This window comes from Taudactylus pleione, unplaced genomic scaffold (assembly GCF_031769625.1).
Source record: "Taudactylus pleione unplaced genomic scaffold, aTauple2 ptg000055l, whole genome shotgun sequence".
Taxonomy (NCBI): Eukaryota; Metazoa; Chordata; class Amphibia; order Anura; family Myobatrachidae; genus Taudactylus; species Taudactylus pleione.
This window is the reverse complement of record NW_028284457.1, coordinates 13,031,459-13,044,318: the sequence shown is the minus strand read 5'-3', so window position 1 is coordinate 13,044,318 and position 12,860 is coordinate 13,031,459. Positions and strand designations below refer to the sequence as shown.

Sequence of the window (12,860 nt, the reverse complement as noted above, 5' to 3'; positions counted from 1 at the left end):
TTAGAAAGAGAAAGAAAAGGGGGGAGGTGGAGGGAGAAATGGGGGGTTGTTGGTAACTACGCACAGGAGTAAAGTTTATGAAGAATCAAGTATGAGCCTCATGACAGGAAGTCCAGGGAGACCAAATTTCAGTAAATTTGTGGGGACATTCATGTAAGTTGCTAGTAATATGTTCCAAATGATAGGTGTGCCAAATAAGAGTTGTGCAAGGCCGAAGAGGAGGGGGGGTCTACTTTTTTTCCAGGCAGCCGCAATTGCACAGTTATCTGCATTAAGAATGTGTCTAATAAATATTTGAGAGGGCTTATCCCCATCAGGGATGGGCCTCAGTAGTAGACAATAAGAGAGGCAATGTGGAAGTGAGATGTTCGTGAGGGAGACAATCAGATGGCGTACCATATCCCAAAAGCATCTAATCTTAGGACAATGCCACCAAATACGAGCAAAGGTGCCCTCCTTTCCACAGCCCCTCCAAAATCTATCTGTAGACAGGGGAAAAATGGCTGGGATACAGGTAGATACCATCGGTATAAACGCTTATAGGTGTTTTCTTTTATTCTAACACATATAGAGGATTTAGCAGTGAACTCACAAATTTTTAACCACTCCAGAGTCTTCCCCATGTCCCTTTCCCAAGCCAACTCATGAGACGCTTTTAAAGGTTGGTTATGGGCGATGAAGAGACTATAAAAAGTAGAGATAAGGCCCTTAGAATCAGATTTAAGTAGACAGAATGTTTCCAACGGAGTATAGGTCGGACAGGATCGGGAGTTCATGGTCAAGGATACTTTTACTCCTCTGTTTTCTTCATTTATTCCCAAGGTCAAGGGAAGGTGGGTACCAGACATATTTAACTAAAGGTTGAGATCACCAGGACCTACATTCAAATAAAGCTGAGGACTTCATATTTTTCCCTAATGAATATACTGTATATTCAATGTTAGATATACCACAATGTTGTGTATTAACAGCTGACAGAGCTGTAGCCAACCTGGGAAGATCAATCCCAAAAAAAAGACTGGACCTATCACACTACTGCAAAGGTGCAGCAGATGCTGGTATTACAACTTCAGGTACCAGGGTTATGCATCAAGAGTGCTTGCTATGCTCCACCAAAAGTGAAAGAAATTCTGGAACTTAGGAAACTGCAGAATCCAAGGGTATGCCACATAAATCGTGGAAACTTTAAAACATGACTGGCTAGGGATGACATCTCCTGCTGGACTGCTCAAAGGATTACTGCTAAGGACTGAGAGTACCAGAGATGATCTTCCTTTGTCCTCATTTCACTGTCTCTCCTTTGGAAGTGTGTCCCTGGCCAACAGGAAGTGGGAGACACCCAGCGGACTATCTCCCGATACAGCTGATACTGCAGAGATTTTCTATAGAGACCAGTAAAAACATTGTTCCCTTATAGGTTATATTGCAGTATTATTGTGTGACTGTTTAAAGCCTTTCATAAAACCGCCATAGTTCTGTAAATTGTATTAAATTAACTTACATTTTCTTTATTCAGATATTTGCTTTGGTGTGAAAACTCAATTCAGTGGGCCGAAAAAATAATTATGCGACACGCTGAAAGATAGCCTGGTGAGGTGTGCCATGGTGCAGGAGCTATCACTGATTCAGTCTCTCTGCTAGTTGGTGCGGGCAAACAGCCTGTAGGTGCCCAGGCCCTGTGACAATTGCCATTAATGCTTTGCCAACAGCCACATCCACAATTTATTCCCAGAAATGAAAAACACAGTTGTAGCTTAATTGACTTCTGACTGCATGTGGCCTTAATTAGTTTTAGTGTCTATTATTAGGGCAATTGCATTGTAATCTCCACTGAGGCCGGGACTGATGTTAATGAACAAACATTTTCTGTTTGTAAAGTGCTGCTTAGTATGTTGTCGCAGTATAAACAAATGACTATTATCATTTTCTTTCAAATCTTTGCTTCATGTTGCTTGCATTATAATGCCAATACATTATGAAAATAGAGCTACAATTATGTATTCAAACAATTCACAGATAACCTATGCTTATTGCATTCAAAAATAGCTTTTATTTTTTTATACAAAATACAAAATGTACACTTAGTTTTTTTTTTCTGATGCACATACAAAAAGACAAGTCTATCCATTCCATACAAAACAGCTTCAAAATACTATTAGCAAGGAACATGAAGATCCAGAACATACATAAGAGCATTTGCACATGTGTGCAACCTATAGAATTTTTGTTAATGGCAGGTTTATCTTTTTCTTATTGAAGCTTTAAAATCACCTCTTGCTATTTGGATTTGCAAAACATATCCGATCCACTGCAGTTGTATATAAAACCAAGCACATTACATGTATATTACAAACCAAGCATATGAACAATCAGAAGTTGTTCTATCTGCACAGTATACTGTAGTGGATGGGATGGAAATATCACAGCACAACAGTTTCTATGGCTAAGACGTCTTTGAAGGTATTCCAATGCCCTATTCAGGATGCTTTCCTTGAAATCTACATGCTGTGAGTAAATTACAGGGGGACTTTACCTATGAGCTATATTTTCCAAATACATCCAACCCCACTAGTGCCCTTCATATAACCAGTACCCACGCTGGTGCCTAAAGCCCTCACTTCTCCAAAGTTGACAGTAATGCTTGGCACACATTTGTAGATCTATCGTTTGTTCGAACAACATTTTGGTAGCATATCGGTGGGTGCATTCACAGACATATCAGGTAGGACATGCAGCACAGCTGATGTAGATAATTTCATGCAGATTTATCGGTGCATTTGCATGTGTGTACGAATGACCCGCTGACTACCCATACACTGGCCACATGGACCACTGGCACGGACATCACAACTGGATGGGCAATGCCTGACCAGTTGTGATGTCTGGCCAGACATATCGAGTGACTGATTGGCAAGTGTGTATAGCTTACCAAATCAGCTGCTTGGTTGGCTGCTGGATCCGGTAAGTGTATACTCAGTCTAAGAAAAACTCAGCTTAAGTGTATAATTATCTTAGCAACCATCAATGTTTCCAATTCGATGAAAGTACTTTTTTCATCAAATACAAGGAATTCGATGGTTGCCAGTTATCAGATGCAGCATTCAGATGCCCATCCGATGGCTAGATGCAGCAGGTGAGCAGCAGGAGAATAGTCCTGTCAGTCAGGTTTTAGAGCTATCCATGGTTGAGCACAGGTGGTTAAATCAAATTGACTGAATTACTAATTAAGCCGCCTGTGCTCAACCATGGATATATCTCCAAAACCTGAACTGTTGGGGAGCCTTGAGGACCATGTTTGTGAACCTCTGGTGTAGGGGGAGCCTGGGAGCAGCCCAGCATCTCGGGAAGTGCTGGGCACACCCCCATAGTTATGTGGACAGAGGGGGGAGCCGCAACACTCTGTCCACTTTCACAGAGGCCCCACCCCCTTTTCTCCCGCAAGTATAACCATCGCGATGGTTATACTATTTAATTGTTGCAATGCGATGACTAGTTGCCATTGCATCTCTGGAATTGATGTCGGAAGCCTGGCAACCATTCAATGCCGGGCTTCCGATGTCCATCCCTAGTCTGTGAAGTGCCTCCTGGCTGCCAGCCTGAAGTTACAGCAAGAGGTGCCAGTGGGCGGGATTTAATGAACTGTACATGTCCAGGCACTGGACCCTGATATTGTGAGTTACAGGAAAAAAGCTGATACCACAGAGTTCAGTCACACTTACCCAATAATGAAAGATATTTGAAGAAGTATCTGCATGGTATTTGGGTACAACCTGAATTAAAGGAGTATGCATTGGATTCAATTTATTATCCAACAAAAATGGGGTCTAAATTCTTTCTTTAAATAAACAAAAAATGCATAGTGCCTGTGATACAAGTGTACAGCTTCTTATATTCCCATAGTAGCAGACGTGCTAATAATGCACACACATGCAACAATGTAGTGTAGAGCTACTACACCATCAATATCCCCACATGCCCCGGGGACTTATGAGAGTCCCTCTCATGCTAGAAATATTTTTTTAAACAAAGTTACAACATTTTAAGCATGGTACTGCATATGTATATAATATTGCATTGTTTTATAGATAATTTTAGCTGGTATACTGGAAAGCATTCTTAAATGAGTGGACAATAAATATGAAATACATATTGGATGTCAATTTTTGTGCATCTATTCTACTTCACAAAAGAGTGGCGTCAAGGGAGGAAAAATAAACCAATAAAGATACAAATATCAAATATAGTTTCCAAAGTATTGCTGCTTTCATGGTTACATTACAGATTAGCTTGAATTTTTTCTAGGTTCAGAAGTTAAGCAATCAAGTGGACAGGACAACAAAGTTGAGATTGGCCCCATGACAAAGCATGTAACAAAAAACGGGGCTTAATAGGTCTGGTCTACACTGGTAAGCAAGCAGTGTTGTGTCACATGCAAACTGTCCACTTTCCTGTAACTGATGTTCTCCTATGGCACTGACTGCCGTTGACCAATTGTCCTACAGCTGGAAAAATGCCCTGTAGTTGGTCCCACTTAGGACATTTGGTTACAGACAGTGTAAGTGACTAGCTGGTATGGTATGGATGGTGCCCTGCAATCAGTCATGTCACTAGAGTAGTTCTAACCTATTACATGCTGAGTTGTGTCATATATCAATTAGTGCAAGTTTGATTGTTTTGTTTTCGACACACCTCTATAAATAAATATTCCTGAAAGGTATTTTGAAATAAAAAAAGCATACAGGAAACTCAATAAAAGGTGCATTTTGGGAATTTCCCACTGTCCACACTGTATTCTTAAATTAAAACTGACTTTTGGCAAAATGAATGTCTATTTTTTTTATGAAATACTTTAAAAAGGATTATTTTCTGGTTTTCTAAAGTCAAGTGCAAATATCTCTTATAAAACTTTCCTAACACTTTACATTTATGCATAAACAGAACAATTACTGAGCAAGGTATTTAACATACCTCATTCTGAGTAAAATACCTCCCATTCAGTAGTTGGGAGATTGTCTGGCATTGATCTGTGTGTTTGTGCATATCATCTATACGACGCACTGTTGGTGCTGGCCCACTAAAGGGGCCTATCCACTAGTCAACCTGAAAAACTGAACGACTTGCGTTCAGACCTTCAGGTCGCCGAGGTGCGGTGCCCGAACTGAACGGCGTTCACTGAACGTCATTCAGTGCAGGCGCCCGACCTCCTATCTCTGAACATGCCGAACCTGACGAGCGTCGTACGGTTGACGGGCATGTTCAGTAGATAGTCATGGCCGGCAAGGACCCAGCATGCAAGCGCATCGCTGGTCTTTGCCGGCTATCCATTACACGACTTTCTGTACAATGCGACCAAAACCTCCTGCTTTTGGTCGGATCGTGCAAAAAGTCGTGTAATGTACAGGCTCCTTAAGACACAGGGAAAAACCCTGGAGGGCCCATTCCTTAAGCCACAAATCCTCCTAGCCATGTCCTCTTTCAACCTAGACATTGGTCTGGATAACATACTTGGATATAATGGTGGTGGTGGAAGATGGTTAATGAGTGCTACTACTCCACTAATATTTCATGGAACCATGCTTTACCTGATAAGCCCTTTATAACCCATTCTGACTTGGTCTACACTCACACACAAAAATAAGACTAGACCTGGGTATTTGTTTTTACACTGCACACCAATATCTTTTGTGCCCAATAAATCAAAACCAACCAGTCCATATTTAATGCAGCTTGCATTAAGTAATCAGTAAAATTCAAATGTGGAGTGAAATGTAAAAGTTATAACAAATATATTGTGAATTTCAGTACGCAAGTAACCAATTTATTGTTTTCCGCATACCACAAAAAAATGCCAAAAAAAAAAAAAAAATCAATAATTTTCAAGAGGCATAATGGCATACTCTAAACTGACCCAAACAAGAATAAGTTACAGGATTTACAAAAAGGTAGGCCTCTGTTTAGTGTTTCAATACCAAAGTGCTGCTACAGGTACCGTTCTTTATGAATTCAGCACACTTTTATTGGACCATAGAGGTTATAGAGCTTGGGCTGTGCAGAGCACCCCTCAGCCTCTGCAAGTGGTTACCATGGAAACAAGTGGGCTCTGTATCACTCACTGTGTACACCGAGCTGCTATCACAAATCATTCCCAGACTGGAGATTGTAATGCACATTTATTGTCAAGAAGATACATAAATGCTGGTTACCAGCATTTTATGCATGTCACTAGGAATTGACAAAATAATGACTCCCGTCTGTAAAGCAGAAAGATTTCCTCCATCTTCTATAATAGTGCTATATAATAAGGTATAAAACTAAACAGCCTGATCTCTATGGTGTCAATGCAGGTGCCTAAACCAAAACAATTACCTGTTGTTACACAGTGCTTCCGCTACATGTCCTACTACTATAAATTAAGTATCTGATCATTGAACTGTTAATTGGCCTTAAATACCAATACGGTAACATCCTGATGCCTCTCCAGCCTGGGCATTAAGAGGTGTAAAATCATTTACAATTTTTTTTTTTTTTATTTAACATAAACCTAGGTCAATAATCAAGTTTAGTTTTACAATGAATGCAAAAAGTAGAAACAAAATCATTTGGATTAAAAAAAAATAAAAAAATTTATGTTGACAAATGGACACAAATGTTAAAGAACTCCAATTTTATTTCAAAATCTCCTGTATCCAAACTGGATTTATTAATTATTTATTTAAAAGTGCCACAGGATTTTGTCCACTTTTAGGATAAGAGAAGGAAACAAAACCTCAAAAAATATAGTCTGACTATTTACTGAGGAAAAGTTAATGGGGGGAGGGCATAGCTCCACAATGTACCATGGGCACCTGTTTCTTTTCCACTCTGTCCCTGCCCGCTAAAATCCAGCCAGGTCAGGGAGAAAGCAGGCGATCACATCTGGCAGCCCCCCCCCAAAATGGTACCATGTAAAATAAAACACTAAAATAAACATTCATGCAACTCTCCTTTCCTCTATACTGTATGATGTACCCAGGCATGATATAATTTTACATGACATGATTTAACAATGCTGCAACTCTAGAAAGACACAAAAAAGCTTTGCCATACATACAAACTGTATACAAGTTGTAGTCATTCTTATACGTATAGTTTAACCTATTAAAGCCTCTTATAGTGGCATTTTTGGTAGAAATAGACCACAGTGTTAAGATTACAGATGGTAGAACTGGTACAATATTGTTAATATACTGGTAAAATATCTGTGTGACACTGCTGGACTATCTGTGTGACACTGCTGGACTAAATGTGCTCTAGTGATCTATCTGCCTCTACACAGCTAGTGTGACTCAGAGGAGAGAAACTACAGTAACGCTATTCTCTTATCACCACTAAGTAATATAAGACATGGTGATTTGGTAGAACATCATGAAATGCAATGGAACGGAGAAATAAAGCCACATCAGTATAGATTGAAAACCACAGAAGTTTGGTAAAAACATGTAGTCTGGAGATATTGGTAGCATCATAAATTACAGTCATATTATAAAGAAGAAAGTGCATGCTGCAGAAATAGGGAAGGGCATAGATCGTGTACACTTGTAACCCCAAAGACAAAATAACTGAATCATATAACCCATTAAGAGATACGATTGTTAACGGGAAAGAAAAACAAAAATCATTCGGTAAAAACTGTCCATCAGGTACCAACACAATTTGCATGGGCTGGTTAAGCAGAAACCACTTGTCTAAATATATTTCAGATAGCTCAAGCTTCCTGGCTTGCTCCTTTTGCAACTTGAAGATATGGTTCCAAGGTTGCTCATCCGGATGACATATGATGACAAGTGCCTTTGATGAGTAACCAAGTAGTGTTGAAATGAGGTAATCAGTTGTCCTGGATATGCTTTTCAGTATGACTACTTGGAACGCATGCCCGCATGTTTCATAGAATCAGATGGTAGAGAGGGGCATACCCAGTTCATGTCCTTTGTAGTGGGTTGAGAAGCGAAATAGAACCAGTATGCAATCACCCTGGGGAGACCACTGACCAAAGTAGGTGTGCAGTTCTGGTTCATAATGTAGTAAGTAGGATAAAAAGTGGACCCATACCTCCAACCTTTAATTTTGGGCCATTTTTATGACTCCAGTTATAAAGTGTCCACTCATATTCGTACCTTCAACTAGGAGTGTACCAGAACTAGAGCAAGAAAATTCCTGTTCTTGGTAGATCCAGTCAAGCAAAGTAAAAGCTGACTATAAAGCCACCTTGTGCAATTTAGAAATTGTCCATTTTCTTTCACTAGAGCAATGGTTTATGGGCCAAGTGAGACATACTCCGCATAGTTGGCTCCTATTGGCCATCTGCCCATTCTCAGTGTAAGTTTTGGGATAAAAGCTGATCTAGAACAAAATAAGTCTCATTACATGGTCTGTGAAGAGCCTCGTTTGCTGATTAGGACCTCCAGCAGCCGTAGCTTAGCTTTCATGTGCTTATATTCACTGTATTCTTCTGCCACAGGACCTCGATCTTCTTTTTGAACATTTCTGTGGAGGCAAAGAAGAAAGCATAGGTTTCTTTCTTTTTTTTTTTTTTTTTTTTTAAATCGATCCTTCACTTTTAATGTATAAAGTCTTATATTGTTGCACCAATAGTAGTATATACAGTATCTACTATACATCTAAAAAAGTTCCTCTCTTTGGGAATATCGGGAAATGGATACATCTATAACTTGTCACAATTGTGAAAAGACCTAAGCAGACAATGATGGAACAGATAAACCACTGAGATATTCAGGATGCTATTATTTACATTTGATGTACAAGTAAGAGCACACAAGTGTTCATTGCTATCTGCCATTTTTAGATAATGGAGGCTTACTGCAGGATGCTTCAATAATATTACCGTCAAGAAGCCTGCTATGTATAGGAAATATATCCTCTCACAATTGGAGTTCATCTCAAATCTGTTCAGTTCTTATACATTTGTGAATGTTAATAGAAGTCAACTTAGGTTTTAGAGTGAAGATGGATAGAGGAACCCAAAACCAACATTCACTGATATCACACCACCTCCATTTTCTGACAACTGGTTATGAAATAGATATGCTATTTATTCCATTGGAGTACAAACTTTGTAATTGTGAGCAGGTCTAGAGTGAGCTGGTTGTTCTTAACACATAACATTAGTATTTTTACATAAATGACCTTCTTATTGTGGTATTTGCTTGCCTGACACTTCAGTTAAACAAATATACCCATGCACTTGTACTACATTTGTGAATCAATGCCATTGAAGACACATCTTTCTCATTCACCCCTAAACCTGCACAAACAGATGGCGTGCCATATATAGAGGCCAGGTCCCAAGGTTTCTCTGTAATATACACCAATCAGCCATAACATTGAAACCACCTGACTAATATTGTGTAGATCCCCCTCGTGCCAAGAAAACAGCTCTGACCCATCAAGGCATGGACTTCACAAGACCTCTGAAGATGTCCTGTGGAATCAAGCACCACACCTTAGCAGCGGATCCTTTAAAACCTGCAAGTTGCGAGGTGGGACCTCCATGGCTCGGACGTATTTTTCCAGCACATCCCACAGATGCTCGATCGGATTGAGATCTGGGGAATTTGGAGGCCAGGTCAACACCTTGAACTTTCTTCAAACCATTCCTGAACAATTTTTGTTGTGTGGCAGGGCACATATCCTACTGAAAGAGACCACTGCCATTAGGGAATGTCGTTGCCATGAAGCTTTGTACTTGATCTACAACAATGTTTAGGTTATGGTATGTGGTATGTGTCAAAGTAACATTCACATGAATTTCAGAACCCAAGGCTTCCCAGCAAAATGTGCATTAGTGTGTCAGCTGTGTGCCTCAGTCTTTTCATGTATATTTGGCTTAAGTGTCTGTCATCCAGCTTATAATGGGGTTAATTACAGCCAAAGATCCTCATTATCTGTCCATGTAAAATCTTGCCATCCTCCTTATTGGAGCGGCCACCTTTTCAGTATTATCTATTTATTGTCTGACTGTACATAATTACGCATTAAATCTTGGTGAATAGACTAGTTAATTTTACAAACTCAGAAAAATAAAATTTTGGCTTTGTTGTTACTCTGTAACAGCAATAACTCATAGTAAATATGTATTTATTACAAATAACAATGTGGCTCTTGTCAAGGTCGCTCAGATCCTTACGCTTGCCCATTTTTCCTACTTCCAAAACATCAACTTGAATAACTGACTGTTCACATGTTGCCTAATATACCACAGCCCTTGATAGGTGCCACTGTAACAAGATAATCAATGTTTTCTCACTTCACCTGTCAGTGGTTTTCATGTGATGGCTGATCGGCGTGCATACATTTTAAAACTTGGCTACAAACACATTTCCAAGGTTTCCCATGCTTTTTAACCACATGCATCTCCTGCGACCACTCCAGGCTGGACTTACCCTCAAATGAAGGAAATATTTATAAAAGATGGGAGAGAGATAAAGTGGAGAGATCAACCAATGAGCTCCTGTCATTTTACAGGCTGTGTTTGAAAAATGACAGGAGATGATTGGTTTGTACTATATCTCTCTCCAAGCTTTGATAAATCTGTCCAATGCTTGCATCTCAATAAAATAAATAAATAACTGAGTGAGTCCAGGCCCAGTAACAAAGTCTTATTTTACAATCTAGGACAGGGGTTCCCAACCACGGTCCTCAAGGCACACTAACAGTCCAGGTTTTAGGGATAGCCATACTTGAACACAAGTGACTTAATTAGTACCTCAGTTATTGTGATTTAACCATCTGTAAATAATCATTGATATCACTAAAACCAGGACAGTTAGTGTGCCTTGAGAACCGAGGTTGGGAATCACTGATATAGGACATGAAAAGATTTTACTTCTGGCATTTCCTTTTGTCCTTTAGTGAATGATAGAGAGTAGCATTGCTACAATGCTTTTGGATTGTGATTAGTTGCCACATAACAGAGCCTCACAGAACTGTAGCGACAGATGAGACTAAAGCCTGAAGTATCCACATTACAGAGACACTTATTAAAATGAACGTGATATCTGCTCTAAATACATAAAGGCAAAAACAAGTGGTGAACTGTAATATAGAAATAATGAAAGTCACCTTAGAATAAAAAACCTGCTTACATGATATTCACTCACCTTCCATTTTGTCTAAAAAAATTGTCTTCGAAATCTCGAAGCTTTTTCCTGATCCTCTTTTTCTCCTCCCTCGCTTCCTGAAGCTGTTCTAGGAGCTCTGGCCTATAAGGAAAAAACAGACACATTCAGGTCAGGCAAATGCAAATCAATTAATCTCTAGGTACATCAACAAGCACAAAAGTACTGGTGTTATGAAGCAGTCCTGGTTCTCTCTAGAGTGGTTACCTAACAAGGTGATGACTACGAAGGGCAAGCTGTATAATCACACAATAGGAATGTAACACAAGTGTTTTTCATTTATTTATTAAATGTAGTCAAATGTAAGCAGACATTAAAATTTGCTTCTAGATACTTGCCAGATGTGGATCGTTAAAAAATCGTGAGTTGTTAAAATAATTCTGGCTTAACTTTTTAGTTTTAGGTTACGCCCATATGTTCTCTTACCTAAAATCTGAACCACCTTAATTAAAATTACTGTACAGTTAATATGTACATAGTAAAACTGTAACAGCCACCACAGAGGAAATTTATACTAACCAGATGACATAATCAGGTGAAAAAGCTTATTCCTGTGTTATGTTTTGCAGCTAGGCCATCTTGACAGTTTCAGCCTGCCAAATATTAGATCAGCCACTGTACTGTAGTGTACATGGTTAAATGGCCTGAGATTAGAACATAAAAAATGGTGCAAAGAACCAAAGAAGGGTGAAAGAGAAGAGCAATAATAATTAAGGGGTTTATGGATTTGCAGCAACACAGAATATTATATTATATTATATTATGTTTAGATTACAGAATACAGCAAGCTTTGGAGCAGAATTTCAAATGGACATAAAACTTTTTGCATTAAAACACAGATGTTTTTACAAAATCCAACATACACAGATGCAGAATGAAGATTGCCAAGTCCAAGGTCTTGACTACTCTTTGCTGGGGTCTTGTCATCTACTGGAGATACAAAGCCATCTGCTTCATCCTCAAGTTGATCCAAAAAACTTCGTACAGTGAAATCTGGCTTCATGGTTACAGCAAAATCAGTGTTCACATTGCTGTCATCTTCTGATCCTTCTTCTTCTTCCTGCAAATATCCCAGCCAGGGTTAAACCAAATATTTTAGGTTCATGTAATACACACGTCAGACAGACACAGATGGGAAGCTCTTGGGGAGATGGAACAGGATATAAACAATCCACTTCAAATCAGATTAGTACATGTTGCCAAAATATAAGCTCCTGGTTAGTAGCATACAGTTAATGTTATTCTTTATATGGCAAAAATGTTTCTAATTCCATCTGTTCAATTTTCCTATCACAGACCCAAATCAATAAATAAAACTGCAATTTTAGAGGAAAAAAGGAGAAAATCCTGAAAAGTATCCAACATGTACATTTGGGTACAGTGTTGGTCATGGTAACTCGAGTCTGAAGGATGCAGGACCGTTTATCACACCGTGCCTAAAAATTGTGGACTTGAGTGCAAAATCATCCGTAAAAGGGTTCTTAGACAAACATACATCAGACATGACCAATGCTCACGTCTCGAGACAATAAAAACATTTATAATGAATATACAAATGTACACAGGGAATGAACAATGCCTCAAAGTAAGTAACACACACAACATTCTATCCTTTAAATGAGTGTTCCTCAACCCAGGTTTCCTGGTCTTGTTTTCACATCTCTAATCTGGAGCACAGGTGTACTC

The 12,860-nt window shown here is 39.2% G+C and overlaps 1 protein-coding gene across 7 annotated transcripts in view; it reads right to left on the bottom strand.

Moving 5' to 3' along the window:
- Window positions 1-6,649: 6,649 nt before the first annotated feature.
- Window positions 6,650-12,860, bottom strand: part of FAM13A (family with sequence similarity 13 member A) — a 243,391-nt gene continuing 237,180 nt past the window's right edge. For all 7 annotated transcript variants that reach the window (XM_088464435.1, XM_088464434.1, XM_088464438.1 and 4 more), the window contains 3 exons: window positions 12,038-12,234; window positions 11,157-11,258; window positions 6,650-8,523 (listed from right to left, as the gene is read on the bottom strand). In XM_088464435.1, coding sequence (XP_088320561.1) covers window positions 8,400-8,523; window positions 11,157-11,258; window positions 12,038-12,234 — 423 coding nt within the window. In that variant the 3' untranslated portion in view covers window positions 6,650-8,399. The remainder of the gene's footprint in view (window positions 8,524-11,156; window positions 11,259-12,037; window positions 12,235-12,860) is intronic.